This window comes from Anomaloglossus baeobatrachus, chromosome 1, assembly GCF_048569485.1.
Source record: "Anomaloglossus baeobatrachus isolate aAnoBae1 chromosome 1, aAnoBae1.hap1, whole genome shotgun sequence".
Taxonomy (NCBI): domain Eukaryota; kingdom Metazoa; phylum Chordata; class Amphibia; order Anura; family Aromobatidae; genus Anomaloglossus; species Anomaloglossus baeobatrachus.
The window spans coordinates 477,838,365-477,858,652 of NC_134353.1; the positions used below are offsets into that span (position 1 = coordinate 477,838,365).

Genomic DNA, 20,288 nt, shown 5'->3' on the forward strand with positions numbered 1-20,288 from the left:
GAGCAGCCCGGCTGCCCCGGGGCGCGACAGATACCTCTGGGGTGACTTAAATATGAGTGTTTGAGCAAAGGGTCTGAATACTTATGACGTGATATTTCAGTTTTTCTTGTTTAATAAATTTGCAAAAAATTCTACATTTCAGTTTTTTTCTGTCAAGATGGGGTGCAGAATGTACATTAATGAGAAAAAAATGAACTTTTTTGAATTTACCAAATGGCTGCAATGAAACAAAGAGTAAAAAATTTAAAGGGTCTGAATACTCTCCGTACCCACTGTAGTCACCACAAACTGCATGTTTTTCCTTCCCCAGCAAAGTCTATGAGATTTCAGATTTGCTATGCGCACGTTGCTTTTTTTATGGCTGCAGTTTTGTGGTGACCACAAAAATGCAGTGTGTCAATTCGTTTTGCATTTTTTCCTACATTTGTCACCCATTGGTGATAAAAAAAAAAAAAAAAGAAATAAAAAAGGCATGGTCAAAAAATGCATCAAAAAGGCAGCAAAATAGCATGCTTTTTTTAATACGTTTTTTTACGACAAGATTCATTTTGTTTACCAAGGCGTGCGTTTTTGTGGCTACAACAAAACTGCAGCATGTGGACATAGCCTTAAAGCCACTTTACACGCTGCGATCTCGCTAGCAAGATCGCTAGCGAGCGTACCCGCCCCCGTCGTTTGTGTGTCACGGGCACATCGCTGCCCGTGGCGCACAACATCGCTCGGACTCATCACACTACATACCTGCCTAGCGACGTCGCTGTGACCGGCGAACCGCCTCCTTTCTAAGGAGGCGGTTCGTTCAGCGTCACAGCCACGTCACTAAGCGGCCATCCAATAGAAGCGGAGGGGCGGAGATGAGCGGGACGACCATCCCTCCCACCTCCTTTCTTCCTCATTGCGGGCGGCCGCAGGTAAGGAGATGTTCCTCATTCCTGCGGTGTCACACAGAGCGATGTGAGCTGCCGCAGCAACAACGAACAACATCCTACCTGCAGAAGCAACGATATTTGGGAAATGGACAGCGTGTCAATCATCAACGATAAGGTGAGTATTTTTGATCGTTAGTGGTCGCTCGTTCGTGTCACACGCCACGACGACGCTAATGAGAGCGGATGTGCGTCATGAATTCCGTAACCCCAACGACATCGCGTTAGCGATGTTGTTGCGTGTAAAGCGGCCTTTAGGGCTCATGCACACGTTGCATCCTGGCCAGTGCAGAAATAAATGCACCCTCTGGCAGACTTGACGTTGCGTGTTGACAAAAAGAATGCATCCAACACGCATGTATTTTGGATGCATTTTGCATGAATTTTACATGTGTTTTGGATTCATTTTTTTTCCGTTCGGTCCCCCAGCAATTCAGCTCTGCTACACGATCGCTGACAGCAGACACAGACAGAGGCGGGCGATGAGAATGAACTCGGATGAACTTCACCCGACTTCATTGTCATCCAGCAGCTCTGTCTCTGTGTGCTGTCATGAACTCAGATGAACCTACGAAGTCAGTGCCAGGACACAGGAGTCCGCAGCAGTGACGTCAGAGGTTCACCCGATTTCACTGACATCGCGCGGCTCTCGCTTTGTGTCGCAGCCTGATTTGCGGTCACACGTGAAGGACTCACCTGTGATCGCAAATCCCCTGAGTGACTGCAGTGAGCCGTGCGATCAGCGGTGCCGTCACTCAGGTTACTCGCGGCCACAGCTGCAGTCCTCCACCTGAGAGCGGTGGCCGCAAGTATCCTCAGTGACAGCACAGCTGATCGCGCGACTCAGTTCAGTTGCTGCATGGAGCTCACAGGAGCGGCGGTGTTCTACTGCTACTCCTGTCAGCTTTCGATGTAGCAGAGCTGAAAGCATCATGGTACCTTGCATGGATTACGTCTAACCTGGAAGTGTTTTTGAGGGGTTAATAAAGAGTGAAAGAGGGTGTTTTTTTGTCTTTCATTACAAATAAAGGATTTTTTGGATGTGTGTGTTTATTTTCTTTAACTTAGAGGTTAATCATGGAAGGTATCTCGGGGAGACGCCTACCATGATTAACCTAGGACTTAGTGGCAGCTATGGGCTGCTGTCATTAACTCCTTATTACCTCATTTGCCACCGCACCAGGGCAATTCGTGATGAACCGGATAAAGTCCCGGGACTGTCGCATCTAATGAATGCGGCAATTCCGGGCGGCTGCTGGCTGATATCGTTAGGCTGGGGGGCTCCCCATAATGTGGAGCTCCCCATCCTGAGAATACCAGCCTTCAGCCGTGTGGCTTTACCCTGGATGGTATCAAAATTGGGGGGGGGACCGCACATCATTTTTTTTTTTAATTACGGTATTTTTTTTTTACTGCTCGATATAGACACGCCTACTGGTGGCTGTGATTGGTTCCAGTGACACAGCTGTCACTCAGTGTGGGGGCGTGTCTGACTGCAACCAATCATAGGTGCCAGAGGGCAGGTAAAGCAAGGAATACGAGATTGAGTAATGAGCGGCCGGCATTTTCAAAAGCAGGAGAAGCCGTCAGTGTGAACGCCGTGCAGCGCAGCGCTGGTGATCGTGGATCAGTCAGTATGTGAGAGGGGGTGGGAGGAAGAAAGCGACATGGACAAAGAGAGAGACCAAAAGAACTGCATTTGTTATGTTAAAAAACATGCGGATCGCAACAAAAATTGGTATCTCTTTTCTACAACTCATTGATTTCAATGGGTGTAGAACGCTGCCAAAATGGACAAAAGAAGTGACATGCTGCTTTTTTAAACGCAGAGATTTTGTCAAATTTTTACGTTTAAAAAAGCATTGTGTGCATGGATTTTCCATGATTCTCATAGACTTTGCTGGGGATGCAGAACACATGCATTTTGACAATGTGACGCTGCAGCTTAAAACGCTGCAGAAATGCAAAAAAAAATGAAACGTGCGCATGAGCCCTTATTGTGCTTCTTGCTGTAAATTTGATAAAACACTGCAGTTCTGCAAGGCTTGTCAATGTTAAGCTTCTGCTATTTAGCCCCCAAATTTATCACCACCCTCTATCATTGCCTGTCAGCATTCTGACTATGTCTGGTGTAGACTGTCAATCAATGGTGGAGAGCAGAGTTAACCAGACCTCATGAATGAGTGAACCAGCAAGGGCTGCAGCAGATAAAGCTACAATGAGATGACCAATAAGGCCGGTATCCCACTTGTGATTACCTCGAGTGTATCTCTTGCGAGTTTCGCGGTGCATCACCCGTCACGGACTCACACTCTCCTCACAGGAGCGGGTCGGCTGCATAGAGATACATGGAACCGACCCGCTCCTGTGAGCAGAGTGTGAGTCCGTGATGGGTGATGCACCGCGAGACTCGCGCAAGGCAATCGGTAGTGGGACACCAGCCTAAGTAACATACTGCTCAAATCAGGTTTCCTACCCCTTATTTCCTCTACCCTCAGATTCCAATTAAAATAAAGTTAAATGATCACTGAGGGCCAGCTTCCTCAACTCAGTAACACTATGCTGATATCTCCAGGAATATGTTGATAAAAAATTTTGAGGTTTTGGTGATTTTTCCCCACTCATTAGTAAAGGTAAATTCTGCAGCAAAAACACTGAAAGAGTTGACATGCTGCAGATTTAAACCTGCACCAAATCTGCAAGGAGAAAATACTCAACGTGTGCAAGAGACTTCAGGATTCCCAGTCACTGTGCTGGTATCAGGAATGTTTTGTGACAAAACTGTGCAGAAAAGAATGTGACAAAAACGATACAAAACAACAATGTGTGCATAATGCAGATTGTTTTATTATTACCTTTATCCAATATATATGTATATCTATCTATCTATCAGGAGGATAAACAGTTGGTTCATGGGAACATATCAGCTAAGAAAATTCTTTTGAGCCGTGAAGGTGACAAGGACACTCCTCCATTTATAAAACTCAGTGACTGTGGCGTAAGCATCAAAATCTTGGAAAAAGGAAGTAAGTATATTAAAAGGGAGACAAGGTAAGAATTATTCTAAAATTTCAATTGTTCAGGATTACTTTTATTTTTTCATTGTTGGTGTTATGTAAGTAGCCAGAAATAAACTGACATTTTTCTAAAATTAAAAAAATAAACATTCATAGCCCTGACCATGTTGGATGAAACAACCACTTAAAAAGATCAGTATACAGGTGCTAGAACTGTATGATCTGGACCTTGGTAGAAAAGGACAGCATGTTGTAGGAGCTGAGGCACTGATTTTAGCAGTGAGATTTATTAGGCTGTGTGCTGTTGTTTACCTTAGGGTACACTCACACGAGCGTGAAAATCGGACGAGTGCAATGCGAGAAAATCTGGCATTGCAGTAGGACCTATGTTAGTCAATGAGGGAGAGCAGTTAGTCAGCTTTTTTCGCATCCAGATTCTGGATGCGAGAAAAGGGGCAGCATGCTGCGATTTTCTGCTAGAGCCATATCCCTCGCACCCATTCAAGTGAATAGGTGCGAGAGATACATCAGACTGCACTCGGATGTTATCCCAGTGCAGTGCAATATACGCACAGCCTGACAATGGAGGAGATGGGGGGATTAACCCCTCCCTCTCCTCTGCAGCGCCCGTCCTCAGCTTCACAGCTGTGACCTGATTGCAGGATCGGGTTAGAGTCGATTGATACTCGGCTCCCGCTCGCAGCAGAGCCTGAGTCGGGAGTCATTAGCATATCGCATCCGATGCTCTCGCATCAGATGCCATATGCTCGTCTGAGTCCAGCCTTAGGGTACTGTGTCACTAAACGACATAGCAGCGATTCCGACCACGATTTGACCTGGTCAGGATTGCTGGTGCATCGATACATGGTCGCTGGTGAGCTGTCAATCAGGCAGATCTCACCAGCGACCAGCCACCAGCGACTCTGCGCTTGGTAACCAAGGTACACATCATGTTACTAAGCAAAGCGCTTTGCTTAGTTACCCGATATTTACCCTGGTTACGTGTGCAGGGAGACAGCGCTGGCAGCCTGTAAGCGTGTACGCTGGTAACCAGGGTAAATATCGGGTAACCAAGCAAAGCGCTTTGCTTGGTTACTCGATATTTACTTTGGTTACCAGCGTACACCGCTTAGCGCTGGCTCCCTGCACACGTAGCCAGGGTAAATATCGGGTAACTAAAACATAGCAAAACATAGCAACCCTAGACATCCCCTTTGAAGCCTCAAAGTTGTATTTATTGACTTTGCATTAATGATGGGATTGGAAAGTGTTTACATGAGATCAGTTAAAACCCTTTTGCCATTTGAATGTCCGGTTCTACTTCTCCTTACTATTTTAATATTAGGTATTAGTTAGGAGTTCTGCACATAACTATATTATGGCTCTATGCAACCTCAAGTTGTGTGCAATCTTAATACGACATTTATAAGTCTGGAGGGCTCTATTGTGCATCTCTTTGTTTCCAATACATATTCAGGTATATGGGGGCTAAAACAGAGATAACATATTTTTTGGACTATAGGGTAAATTTTACTATACGATGTACTCAGATTCAGACACACAACTCTATTTTATACACATACCTATCTCAACATACACACATCTCTGCTACATCATCACACACAAAGCTCTGTTATATAAACACACAGCTTTGCTACATCAACACACTTAGCTATGCTACATCATCAAACACACACACAACTCTGCTGCAGCCCACACACTATGTATACAGTGTATATACTACACATTTTGAAATTCCTTCCAGGCATCTGACTGATCACATGGCCTGAAATGTATTTCAACTAGTCAGGAGCTACAACATGGAAATCTCACCATGTCAAAACCATCAATATATTTCATAAATAATACTACTTTGATTGGTCCATGTAAGTAAATACAATGAAGGGGTTGTCCTGAATGATGAATATTGTCTTTTTGTGGCATCATGTTTATTCTAGAGATATTTCTGGCATTGCAGCTCATCCCCTTACACTTAAAAAAATCATTGAGCTGTAATACTAGACACATAACATTGACGGAAGTGACGATGGTCCTGAAAAAAGTTAAACACTTTTTTATCATTTTTATTTTGTCTGCAGGCATAACTTTCATAACTATAGAAAAAAATAAATATGAATAATCCTGACAATATATGAAACAATGACCTGAACATTCTTTTTCCTAAGTGCTGGTAGAGAGAATCCCATGGCTGGCTCCTGAATGCGTCTCCGATGTGAGGAATTTGGCATTAGCATCTGATTGCTGGAGTTTTGGGGTCACAATGTGGGAAATCTTTAATGATGGTATTGTACCCCTGAATGCAGAGGAACCTGAAAAGGTAAGTGATGGATGTTCACATACTAAGTTTCAATAGTAACTTGATTTCCTAAATTTGTATCTTTTATTTTCATGTATTTTTATTCAAAGCTCTTTTGATGCATTTTTTATCCTGTCAAAAGGATGGACTCAATTTGTAGTAAATTGGGTCTATTATTGCCTCTGATGTCTGATATACGGAAAACAAGGCACAACATTGTGGCTTCCATCATTATAAACAAAAGCCTCAAAACCTATGTAAACATAGCCTTGGATATGCCTCAAAGTAAACTTAGTTGCCATGAAATCATCGGAAAATGTAGTTATATAACTAGCAAGCCATAGCCTTTTTTTAATATCCTTCAGTTCCATCTCAAGCAGTGGCGACATGATGGATGAACGGTTTGTAGGAAAATACAGTAGATCTTTTGCAAGTCTAGAAAAGTCAACTAGGATCTTCTCCGCCATTAATTTGATAGCATCAAACCATCAGGTTGCTAGTCTTCCTCTTTGTCTTGTTCCTTCTATTCTTCTGACCATGATGTCCTTCTCCAGTAATTGCTATGATGTATCCAAAGTAGGCAAGTGATAACGTGATGATTTCTGCGTTGAATGACATATCTGGCTTGATTTGTTCTAAAATTGATTTGTTTGTTCTTCTTGCCAACCATGGTATTGATACGAGTAACATTCTTCTCCAGCACCACATTTCGAAGGTGTTAATTCTTTTGATGTCTTGTTTCTTTATTATTCACATTTCACATCCATATTTTAGCACATATAAGACTGAACAATGTACGAGTCGTGTCTTCGTCATCAGTGAAATGTTCCTCATTTGGTGAATTCCCCATAGCTATTCTTCTATTGACTTCAAGTGTCATCTCTGCATCTTGAGTGGTCATTGAGGTTGAAGTCATTCACAACTTCCACTTTGTCACTGTCCATTTCGAATGTGTCTTGGTCCTTCCTGGCAGTAGTTAATACCTTTTATCTTTTTTGTGTTGAGTAGTAAACCCATGTTTAAATAGCAATTACTCATACATATCCTGAGCATTCTTAGGCTTTATAAGCAAACAGTCAGAAAACATATCATTTTGGTCGTGTTAAAACACACACGTGTCTCAATTTTTTAAATCAAAGCTTACAACAAATAGAAATTCTGCATTGCTCTAGTAATCAGAATTTGAGTAGTAATATGAAGCCATCCTCTCCAAATTTCAACATTTGCTCTTACAGTCCTTTAATAGGAATCTGTCATCATGAAAGGGCAGTCTCAATGGCAGGCACATATGGAGCCCGGGGGGGGGGGGGGGGGGATGAGCAGATAGATATATAATTTTGTGAGTAAATTTTCAGTATAACCTATGTCTTAATAATTTAATCCTCTTCTGTTTCTGGAATTTTTGGTCCAGTGGGCGGTCATATCAGTGATTGACAGATATCTCTGTATGCCCTGTTATGTAAAGAAAGCTGTAAATCACATATAGGACCACCCACTGGACCACCCACTGGACTGAAAATCCCAGAAATAGTAATGGAATAAATGATGAAAAAACAAGTAATACTAAATGTTTTCTCACAAAACTATATATCAATCTATTCTGCACCTCCTGCTTCATAAGATAGTGTCTACTGATTAGACTTCATTTTCATGGTGACACATTCTCTTTAAATACTTTATACTCAACCCAAGCAGAAAATTATGTGGTAACACATTATAAACTAGTTTCCAGAACTTCTTGCCTCTTACCTTAGTTAAGCTCAGTGTTCATGATTCCACCATATGAAAGAGACTTGACAAAAATGAACTGCATGTCAGAGTTCCAAGATGAAAACCACTGCTGAGCAAAAAGAACATAAAGGCTTGTCTCAGTTTTGCCAGAAAAAATCTTGATGATCCCCAAGACTTTTGAGAGAACACTCTATGAACCGAGGAGACAAAAGTTGAACGTTTGGAAGGTGTATGTCCCATTTCATCTGGTGAAGAAGTAACAAGTATTTCAAAAAAGGAACATCATACCAACAGTAAAATATGGTGGTGGTAGTGTGATGATTGGTGTTGTTTTGCCTCTTCAGGATCTGAAAGACTAGCTGTAGTAAATGAATTCTGCTGTCTACCAAAAAATCTTGAACAAGAGTTGTTACATCTCGTGGCTCTCCTGGGGCAAGGACTGAGGCAGTCTCCCATTCCTTGCCTGCCACGAGCGCTCCTGCTCAGCAGCGCCGAAGGTCTGCCAGACTGCGCAGTGTGCAGGAGATACCTTCTCAGAGAGGCAGCAGAAGGGTGACACCTAGTGGTTCTCCTGTTACAAGGAGTGAAGCGGTCTCCCATTCCTGGCCTGCCGCAGACTCTCCTGCTCAGCGGCCCCGAAGGTCTGCGAGGCTGCGCAATGTGCAGAGGTTTACTGCTCAGGGAAGCAGTGAGATTCCCGTTATCTCTCCACATTGTGAGACCGAGGATCCCGCCTCTATTTCCCAGAGGCAGGAGGGTGAGCATGTGCAATGCGTGGTGGGTCCTGATTCGCTCACTGACGTCACACGGCTTGATGACAAGGCTGGTGACGTGGTGAATCCTGACTGGCCCTGCTGGGACGTCGTGGACCCTGATTGGGTCAAGTCCGTCATCTCCGCCTCGCGCCCGCCCTCGGGTGGAGCTGCACCTCCTTAAAAGCTCCCCCTGCCATCATGGCGGTGCGCGACCGTCCTATGTTTGGATGTCTGGCAGCGTGCTGCCACGCCACTGCTCAGGCATTACTGTCTCTTGTGGGCTTGGCCCTTGCTGCTCCGGCAGTACCTCGTTTGCAGGCCGTGTTCCTGCCTTGCTGCTCCGGCAGTACCCCCATCAACAGGCCGTGTTCCTGTCCCAGGTGAGCTCCTCAAGTCTCCATTGGACTCACCTGGTTATTGAAAGCACACGTGCGTGGGCACCTCTGTGCTACCCTCGTGCCATATTCTCGTGACTTCCACTGGCACACGTGCGTGGGCACCTCTGTGCTTCCCCGTGCAACAGGTACACCGAGCCGTGAGATCTGTGCCATACAACCCTCACGGGTTAGGGCAGATCGGTGTACATAGATCGTCTGTGACATTCCAGACGATCGCTAGCAGCAACCCGCTCACTCTTCACCCACCATAGCGGCGGTCCCTTACACCGCACAGTGGACCTTGACCGGCGGAAGCAGTCCATTTCCCATCTTGGCACGCTTCCCCGGGTCCCCCTCGTAACATTACGGTCGCGCCAAAGGTCTGGCTATGGCTGAAGAGCAGCAGCAGTTGCTGCGTTATGTGCAGCAGTTGGAGTCACGATTGGCAGCAGTGGAGCAGTCTTCCTCCGATAAGACTACTCTGACGGCAGTCGCCACCCAGGCGGCTACCCAGGCTGTGCTATTGGGCGGAAGGTCTCCTCGCCTTGCGCTTCCAGAGCGCTTTAGCGGCAACAGCTCTGAGTGCCGTGGTTTTATAAACCAGGTTACCACCTACTTAGAGCTGTCCGCGACTCTTTACGCTACCGAGAAGGCGAAGGTAGCCTTCGTCCAGTCCCTGCTCACAGGGAGAGCGCTGAAGTGGTCCACGCCGTTGTGGGAGCGCGGAGATCGTGTGGTGAATAACTTAGCAGCTTATCTTGGGGCCATGAGAATGGTGTACCTCGGGCCTCAAGTCACCCACGATTCCGCACTGCGCCTCCTACGACTTCGGCAAGGGTCTGCTTCAGTCGGGGACTTTGCTGTACACTTTAGGACACTGGCCGCAGAGCTGGACTGGCCGGATAAGGTCCTTGTCCCTGTGTTTTGGGAGGGCCTGGCAGGGTTTGTCAAAGACGCACTGGCCACACGTGAGGTGCCTGCCACTTTAGAGTCATTGATTCAGGTTGCCTCTCGCATAGACATCCGCCAGGCGGAGCGAAGGCTCAAGGTCTCTTCAGCACCCACGTCTTCTCGGCCTAAAAAGCGTCTGACTCCCGTCTTCCATCAGACAGGTCCCCCAGCCAGTCCTGTAGGCGACTCCGTGGAGTCAATGGAGGTGTCCAAGGTGGTCTCCTCTGCCCCAGGTTCTCGGTCTTGTGTCATCTGCTTTTCCTGTGGGCAGAGGGGACACATAGCTACCCTATGTCCCAAACCGTCGGGAAAAGACAGCGTCTAGTTTCTATCAGAGGGGGGACTCTAGACGCTACTTCTCCCTCTAGGTTGACTATCAGCGCCCAGTTGCAGTTCGGCACTACTATCTTCTCTGCCCTGGCTTGCTTGGACTCAGGCGCTGAAGGCAATTTCATCTCGACCTCCCTGGCAACCCGATACTCAGTTCCCCTGGTTCTGTTGCCCAAGCCACTCAGGGTCCGGGTAGTCGACGGGTCCATACTACTCGATCCTATCACCCAGATCACCATCCCTCTCAGGATGGATGTACCACCGGGACACCATGAGCAGGTGTCCTTCCTGGTGCTTCCAGGGGGGACGGATGAGATCCTACTGGGCCTTCCCTGGTTGAGACAGCATGCTCCTATACTCAACTGGGCAACAGGGGAGATCTCATCCTGGGCAGGATCCTGTAGAGAGCACCTCTTGACTACCGAACCACCCGCTACCATTAGGTCGGTTGGGTCCTCAGGGAATACTGAGGGGCCGGGTTTACCGACACCTTATGAGGCCTACAGGGATGTCTTTTCCAAAAGGGCCGCAGATACTCTTCCTCCCCACCGGCCATATGATTGCCGAATAGACCTGAAGCCAGGCTCCGAGCCCCCTAGGGGCAGAGTGTATCCACTCTCTGCTCCAGAGACGGAGGCTATGTCCAAATATATTCAGGACAGCCTGGCGAAGGGGTTCATTCGCAAGTCTATTTCACCGGCTGGTGCAGGGTTCTTTTTTGTGCAGAAGAAGGAAGGGGATCTGCGCCCCTGTATCGATTACAGGGGATTAAATGCAATCACAATCAAGAACAAATACTCTTTGCCCCTCATTACTGAGCTATTTGATCGATTCCGCGGGGCAAAGGTCTTCACAAAGCTGGATCTACGCGGGGCGTATAATCTAGTGCGAGTCCGAAAGGGCGATGAGTGGAAGACCGCCTTTAACACCAGGGACGGTCACTACGAGTATCTAGTAATGCCCTTCGGACTCTGCAATGCCCCCGCCGTATTTCAAGACTTTGTGAATGACATTTTCCGGGATTTGTATCTTTCCGTGGTTGCATACCTGGATGACATTCTTATCTTCTCCCCCGATCTTACCACCCATCGGAGGGATGTCATCCGAGTACTTAAGAGGCTCCGCACCCATTCGTTATATGCTAAGCTGGAAAAGTGCGTTTTTGAACAGGAATCCTTGCCGTTCCTGGGGTAAATAGTGTCCAGTCAGGGGTTAGCAATGGATCCGGGGAAGTTGGAGACAGTGATGAACTGGCCTGAGCCCCGCTCGCTGAAGGCGATCCAGCGATTCTTGGGGTTTATCAATTATTATCGCCAGTTCATTCCCAACTTCTCGATGGTGGCAGCACCCATCATTGCCCTTACCCGCAAGGGCGCTAATCCCAAAGCATGGACACGGGAAACGGTAGAGGCATTTCACACTCTCAAAACTCACTTCTCCAGAGCTCCCATCCTTCATCGTCCAGACATCTCCAAACCCTTCCTACTGGAGGTAGACGCCTCTTCGGTCGGTGCAGGTGCAGTCCTGTACCAGAAAAACGAACGAGGAATGAAGCATCCGTGTTTCTTTTTCTCCAAGACCTTTTCTCCGGCCGAGAGGAACTACTCCATAGGGGATAGGGAGTTACTGGCGATGAAACTAGCATTCCAGGAATGGCGGCATCTCCTGGAGGGTGCGAAGCATCCATTTGAGGTTTCTTCTGACCACAAAAACCTCACATACCTCCAGACAGCACAACGCCTGAACCCAAGGCAGGCCCGTTGGTCTTTATTCTTCTCCCGGTTCCGCTTTATTATCCGCCACCTGGCCGGTGAGAAGAACGTACGGGCCGATGCCTTGTCACGTTGTATGGTTGTGTTGGAGGAGGACGAGGAGGAGCCTCGTCTTATACTACCCCCGGACAGCTTGAGGATGGTCACTCCCACTTCTTTGGACCAGGTGCCACCTGGCAAAACCCTCGTTCCCCCTGAACTACGGAACGAGGTGCTATCGTGGGCCCATGCCTCCAAGGTCGGGGGTCACTTCGGGGTCAAAAGGACCAGAGACCTGGTGACCAGGCATTATTGGTGGCCGAGACTACCCCAGGACATACAGGAATATGTGGGAGCCTGTATGTCGTGTGCTCGGAATAAGCCGTCCTGGCAGAGACCGGCAGGTCTTCTTCACCCACTGCCAGTGCCGGATCGTCCCTGGGAAGTGGTGGGGATGGACTTCCTGGGAGATCTGCCCAAGTCAGCAGGGCACAGGGTCGTATGGGTCATCACGGACCACTTCTCTAAAATGGTCCACTTGGTGCCTCTCCCACGACTCCCGACGTCACGTGCTCTCGCCACCTTGTTCATTCGGCATGTATTTAGGTTGCATGGCATGCCTGACAAGGTGGTGAGCGACCGGGGTCCCCAGTTCGCGTCTCGCTTCTGGAGAGAGCTCTGTAAGCTCCTGCAGATAGAGCTGAACATCTCCTCCGCATACCATCCCGAGACCAATGGACTAGTGGAGAGGACTAATCAGACCTTGGTAACTTACCTCCGCCATTTTATATCCGCGCACCACGACAACTGGGCTAACCTCCTTCCTTGGGCCGAATTTGCCATTAACAATTCGGTCCATGAATCCTCTGGCCAGACTCCGTTCCTACTCAATAACGGACAACATCCCAGAATCCCGGTTCCGATGCCCATTACGTCACCCGATACTAGAGTGGAGGATTGGGCGACCAAGGCCCGGGAGATCTGGGATGACACCCAAGAGGCTCTTAAAAGGGCTAAAGACCGGATGGTGACAACGGCTGATGTTCGCCGCCGCCCTGCACCATCCTTCGCCCCTGGTGACCTAGTATGGCTGTCCTCTAAGAATGTTAACCTACGGGTACAGGCAGCCAAATTCGCCCCTAGATATCTGGGTCCGTTTAAAGTACTACAGCAGGTAAACCCAGTGGCATATCGACTCCAGCTCCCTCCACGCTGGGCTATAGCCAACACCTTTCACGTGTCCCTCCTGAAACCCGTACGACTTAATAAATTCTCGGGGTCCCTGCCGGCTCAAACCGACTCCCCGTCCGATGACCCTGAGGTGGCAAAACTTGTGGAGACAAAAGTCATACAGGGCAAGAGGTACTACCTCGTGGAGTGGGCCGGCTGTGGTCCGGAGCATAGATCCTGGGAGTTGGAGGATCATATCCGCGCCCCGGGTTTGATAGCGGCCTTCGAGCACGGACAGGGGGGGGGCCTAGACGGGGGGGTAATGTTACATCTCGTGGCTCTCCTGGGGCAAGGACTGAGGCAGTCTCCCATTCCTTGCCTGCCACGAGCGCTCCTGCTCAGCAGCGCCGAAGGTCTGCCAGACTGCGCAGTGTGCAGGAGATACCTTCTCAGAGAGGCAGCAGAAGGGTGACACCTAGTGGTTCTCCTGTTACAAGGAGTGAAGCGGTCTCCCATTCCTGGCCTGCCGCAGACTCTCCTGCTCAGCGGCCCCGAAGGTCTGCGAGGCTGCGCAATGTGCAGAGGTTTACTGCTCAGGGAAGCAGTGAGATTCCCGTTATCTCTCCACATTGTGAGACCGAGGATCCCGCCTCTATTTCCCAGAGGCAGGAGGGTGAGCATGTGCAATGCGTGGTGGGTCCTGATTCGCTCACTGACGTCGCACGGCTTGATGACAAGGCTGGTGACGTGGTGAATCCTGACTGGCCAGGCTGGGACGTCGTGGACCCTGATTGGGTCAAGTCCGTCATCTCCGCCTCGCGCCCGCCCTCGGGTGGAGCTGCACCTCCTTAAAAGCTCCCCCTGCCATCATGGCGGCGCGCGATCGTCCTTCTATGTTTGGATGTCTGGCAGCGTGCTGCCACGCCACTGCTCAGGCATTACTGTCTCTTGTGGGCTTGGCCCTTGCTGCTCCGGCAGTACCTCGTTTGCAGGCCGTGTTCCTGCCTTGCTGCTCCGGCAGTACCCCCATCAACAGGCCGTGTTCCTGTCCCAGGTGAGCTCCTCAAGTCTCCATTGGACTCACCTGGTTATTGAAAGCACACGTGCGTGGGCACCTCTGTGCTACCCTCGTGCCATATTCTCGTGACTTCCACTGGCACACGTGTGTGGGCACCTCTGTGCTTCCCCGTGCAACAGGTACACCGAGCCGTGAGATCTGTGCCATACAACCCTCACGGGTTAGGGCAGATCGGTGTACATAGATCGTCTGTGACATTCCAGACGATCGCTAGCAGCAACCCGCTCACTCTTCACCCACCATAGCGGCGGTCCCTTACACCGCACAGTGGACCTTGACCGGCGGAAGCAGTCCATTTCCCATCTTGGCACGCTTCCCCGGGTCCCCCTCGTAACAAAGAGTGCCCAACCATCTGTTCGTGACCTCAAGCTGAAGCACACTTGGGTTATGCAGCTGTACATTGATCCAAAACACACCAGCAAGTCCACCTCTGAATGGCTTAAGAAAAACAAAATTAAGGTTTTGGAGTGGCCGAATCAAAGTCCTGACCTTTATCCGATTGAGATGCTGTGGCATGACCTTAAAAAGCCAGTTCATTCTCGGAAACCATCCAATGTGATTGAATTACAAAAATTCTACAAAGATGAGTTGACCAAAATTCCTCGAGCGTTGTAAAAGACATTGCCAGTTATTGCAAATGCTTGATTGCTGCTAAGGGTGGCTCAACCAGTTATTAGGCTTAGGGGTCAATCACATTTTCACACCTATAGGTTTGAATTTATTTTTCCCTTAGTAATAAAGACCTTAATTTATAAACTTCACTTTGAGTTTACTTCTGTTATCTTTGTCTAATATTTAAATTTGTTTGTGAATCTAAAACATGTGACAAACATGCAAAAAGATAGAAAATAAGGAGGGGAAAACACTTTTTCACACCACTGTAAATAGACAAATATATACACAGTCATATACACTGACATACACACACACAGTTACATTAGAGATATTATTAATATGGAGAAGCTGGCAATAAGCCTCACTCACCGCTCCCCTGCTTGTTTCTCGTCCAGTTCCTCTCCGTCATGTGGCTGTGAAGGCCGTGCTTAGCAGATACTGCCAGTCACAGTTCACTGTGATGTGTGTGCTAGCAGTGGTTTTGGCAGGCCAACCCTGCAACTTTAATTCCATTTGTTTGCCAGTTGTTATACATCACAGGAGACATGGGGCTACAGCTACAATGTATGCATCACAAGAGGGGCTGGGGGCAAATGCATCATGGGGAAGCTGGAGTCATAGATATCACTGGGGCCATAGACATCTATAGAGGCATAGATATCACTGAGGCCATACACATTACTGTGGAGCATACACATAACTGAGGGGTATACACATTACTGGGGGGCATATATGTCACTAGGGACATACATATTACTGGCGGGCCAGTGGGGGCCAAACACATACTGAGGACTCTGGGGGGCATACACATTACTGGGCATGCTGGGGTGGTATACATATTACTGGGGCCAGTAGGGACATACATATTTGTTACACATCGTGGCTCTCTTATTGCAAGGAATGAGGTGGTCCCCCATTCCTTGTCGGCCACGAGTCTTCCTGCTCAGCAGCACCAAAGGTCTGGGAGACTGCACAGTCTGCAGGAGTTGCCTTCTCAGAGACACAGCAGAAGGGTGACACCTAGTGGTTCTCTCCTTGCAAGGAATGGAGCAGTCTCCCATCCCTTGTCTGCCACGAGCTCTCCTGCTCAGCATCACGGAGGCTCTGGGAGGTTGCGCAGTGTGCAAAGAATAGATGCTCAGGGAAGCAGCAAGACTTCCCATGTCTCTGCACATTGTGAAACCGGGGATCCCGCCTTTATGACCCAGAGGCAGGAAGATGAGCATGTGCTCCACGTGACCTCTTCTGATTCGCTCACTGATATCACACGGCCCCATGACGAGGCTGGTGATGTGCTGAATCCTGACTGGCTGGGCCAGGTTGTCACGAACCCTGATTGGGTCACGCCCATCTCGCGCCCGCCCTTGGGTGGAGCTACACCTCCTTAAAAGCTCCCCCTGCCATCATGGCGGTGCGTGACCGTCCTTCTATGTTTGGATGTCTGGCAGCGTGCTGCGATGCCACTGCTCAGGCATTATTGTCTTCTGTGGGCTTCGCCCTTGCTGCTTAGGCAGTACCTCGTTTGCAGGCCGTGTTCCTGCCTTGCTGCTCCGGCAGTATCCCCTTCAACAGGCTGTGTTCCTGTCCCAGGTGAGCGCCTCAAGCCTCCACCGGACTCACCTGGTTATTGAAAGCACACGTGCGTGGGCACCTCTGTGCTACCCTCGTGCCATATTCTCGTGACTTCCACTGGCACACGTGCGTGGGCACCTCTGTGCTTCCCTGTGCAACAGGTACACCGAGCCGTGAGATCCGTGCCATACAACCCTCACGGGTTAGGGCAGATCGGTGTACATAGATCGTCTGTGACATTCCAGACGATCGCTAGCAGCAACCCGCTCACTCTTCACCCACCATAGCGGCGGTCCCTTACACCGCACAGTGGACCTTGACCGGCGGAAGCTGTCCATTTCCCATCTTGGCACGCTTCCCCGGGTCCCCCTCGTAACATTACGGTCGCGCCAAAGGTCTGGCTATGGCGGAAGAGCAGCAGCAGTTGCTGCGTTATGTGCAGCAGTTGGAGTCACGATTGGCAGCAGTGGAGCGGTCTTCCCCCGATAAGGCTGCTCTAGCAACAGTCGCCACCCAGGCGGCTACTCAGGCTGTGGAATTTTGCGGAAGGTCGCCTCGCCTTGCGCTCCCAGAGCGCTTCCGCGGGGACAGCTCTGAGTGCCGTGGTTTCATAAACCAGGTTACACCTACTTGGAGTTGTCCGCGACTGATTACGCTACTGAGAAGGCGAAGGTAGCCTTCGTCCAGTCCCTGCTCACAGGGAAAGCGCTAAAGTGGTCCACGCCGTTGTGGGAGCGCGGAGATCGGGTGGTGAATCACCTTCCAGTTTATCTTGAGGCCATGAGAAAGGTGTTCCTCGGGCCTCAAGTCACCCACGACTCCGCGCTGCGGCTCCTACGCCTTCGGCAGAGGTCCACTTCAGTCGGGGACTTTGCGGTGCAATTCAGGACACTCGCCGCAGAGCTGGACTGGCCAGATAAAGTCTTGGTCCCTGTGTTCTGGGAGGGTCTGGCAGGGTTCGTCAAAGACGCGCTGGCCACGCGTGACGTGCCGACCACCTTAGAGTCCTTGATTCGGCTTGCCTCTCGCATCGACATCCGCCACGCGGAGCGGAGGCTCGAGGTCTCTTCAGCACCCACGTCTACCTGGTCTACAGAGTCTATGACTTCCCTTCCCCACCAGACAGGCCTCCCAGCCAGCACTATTGACGATTCTGTGGAGCCAATGGAAATCTCCACAGTGGTCTCCTCTACCACAGGTTCTCGGCCGTCGGTCGATTGCTTTACCTGTGGGCAGAGGGGACATGTAGACACCCGATGTTCGAAACCATCGGAAGAAACACAGTGTCTTGTTCCACCTACAGTCAGTGTGAGGAGGGTCACTTCCGTTTCCCTAGACCAGGTGCCACCTGGTAAGACCCTCATTTCCCCTGACCCACGGAATGATGTGCTGTCATGGGATCGTGCCTCCAAAGGCAGGGGTCACTTCAGGGTCGACGGGACCAGAGACCCTGCGGTCAGGCATTATTGGGGGCCGGAGGTAGCCCAGGATGTACAGGAGAATATGCGAGTCTGTACGTCGTATGCGTATAATAAACCGTTCAGGCAGAGACCTGCGGGTCTTCCTCACTCTGCGCCATCTTTCGCACCTGGGGACCTAGTGTGGCTGTCTTCTACACATATCTACCTGCCGGTACAGACAGCCGAGTTCGCTCCTAGGTACCTGGGTCCGTTTACAGTAATAGAGCGGGTAGCCCCGGCGGTATATCGACTCCAGCTCCCTCCATGCTGGGCTATTTCTAATACTTTTCATGTATCTCTCCTGAAACCCGTACGACCTAAAACCTCGGGGTCTCTGCTGTCCCAGGTTGGCTTCTCGTCCGACGACCCTGAAGTAGCGAAGCTAGTAAGAACAAAAATTGTACAGGGCAAGAGGTACGTCCTCGTGGAGTGGGTCGGTCGTGGCCCGGCGCATAGGTCCTGGGAATTGGAGGAACATGTCCATGCCCCAGGTTTGGTGGCAGCCTTTGGGCGCAGGCGAGGGGGGGGGCCCTAGATGGGGGGGTAATGTTACACGTCGTGGCTCTCTTATTGCAAGGAATGAGGTGGTCCCCCATTCCTTGTCGGCCACGAGTCTTCCTGCTCAGCAGCACCAAAAGTCTGGGAGACTGCACAGTCTGCAGGAGTTGCCTTCTCAGAGACACAGCAGAAGGGTGACACCTAGTGGATCGCTCCTTGCAAGGAATGGAGCGGTCTCCCATCCCTTGCCTGCCACGAGCTCTCCTGCTCAGCATCACGGAGGCTCTGGGAGGTTGCGCAGTGTGCAAAGAATAGATGCTCAGGGAAGCAGCAAGACTTCCCATGTCTCTGCACATTGTGAAACCGGGGATCCCGCCTTTATGACCCAGAGGCAGGAAGATGAGCATGTGCTCCACGTGACCTCTTCTGATTCGCTCACTGATATCACACGGCCCCATGACGAGGCTGGTGATGTGCTGAATCCTGACTGGCTGGGCCAGGATGTCACGAACCCTGATTGGGTCACGCCCATCTCGCGCCCGCCCTTGGGTGGAGCTACACCTGCTTAAAAGCTCCCCCTGCCATCATGGCGGTGCGCGACCGTCCTTCTATGTTTGGATGTCTGGCAGCGTGCTGCCACGCCACTGCTCAGGCATTATTGTCTTCTGTGGGCTTCGCCCTTGCTGCTTAGGCAGTACCTCGTTTGCAGGCCGTGTTCCTGCCTTGCTGCTCCGGCAGTATCCCCTTCAACAGGCTGTGTTCCTGTCCCAGGTGAGCGCCTCAAGCCTCCACCGGACTCACCTGGTTATTGAAAGCACACGTGCGTGGGCACCTCTGTGCTACCCTCGTGCCATATTCTCGTGACTTCCACTGGCACACGTGCGTGGGCACCTCTGTGCTTCCCCGTGCAACAGGTACACCGAGCCGTGAGATCCGTGCCATACAACCCTCACGGGTTAGGGCAGATCGGTGTACATAGATCGTCTGTGACATTCCAGACGATCGCTAGCAGCAACCCGCTCACTCTTCACCCACCATAGCGGCGGTCCCTTACACCGCACAGTGGACCTTGACCGGCGGAAGCTGTCCATTTCCCATCTTGGCACGCTTCCCCGGGTCCCCCTCGTAACACATATTACTGGGACCAATGGGGGGCATACACATTACTGGGGCCAATTGGTGGCATACACATACTGGGGAAGCTGGGAACACATGTGTTGACACCCTGGCCTATCAGGAAGTAGCTTCAAGCGTCCTAGTAATAAACCCGACGAGGACGGAGCCTTCAAGATTCATCCTCAACCCACTCCAAAATCGGGGTACTAGCGCAACAAGGGGGATAGGACTTTCCCAATCCACAGTCCAGAAAATCCCAAGCGTGAACCCTGAGAGCAAGCTCACCCAGTTAGCCACACTGGTGAGCAGGACCTGACTAGTTCTACGCTACAGGGGCCAATCAGTAGAAAGGTGCCAAGGGAAAGGTCACAGGCTAACGAGCAACACCAATGGGCACAGGATCCAGGCATGCTCCCTCCCTGCTGCAGCAGTGCTCAGAACTTTGGTTTACAAGTTGTCGGTGTCAGCGTTATTGGACTAAGTGACTATGCAGTGACCCTTACCTCCCTAACGGTATCCCTCCACGAGCATCACCGAGCCCTGGGACATTCCCCCCTAACCGCGGAGGGGTTAAACACCTGGCTGCCATCCCATCGCCACTGGGTGCTCTCAACAGCAGCGGTG

General features: G+C 50.1%; 1 protein-coding gene across 1 annotated transcript in view; it reads left to right on the forward strand.

The window, feature by feature from the left end:
• The window catches only part of JAK3 (Janus kinase 3), a 482,226-nt gene that overhangs the window by 327,819 nt on the left and 134,119 nt on the right, over nucleotides 1–20,288 (forward strand). Inside the window, exons 15-16 of the mRNA XM_075314904.1 lie at nucleotides 3,820–3,952; nucleotides 6,130–6,281. Coding sequence (XP_075171019.1) covers nucleotides 3,820–3,952; nucleotides 6,130–6,281 — 285 coding nt within the window. The remainder of the gene's footprint in view (nucleotides 1–3,819; nucleotides 3,953–6,129; nucleotides 6,282–20,288) is intronic.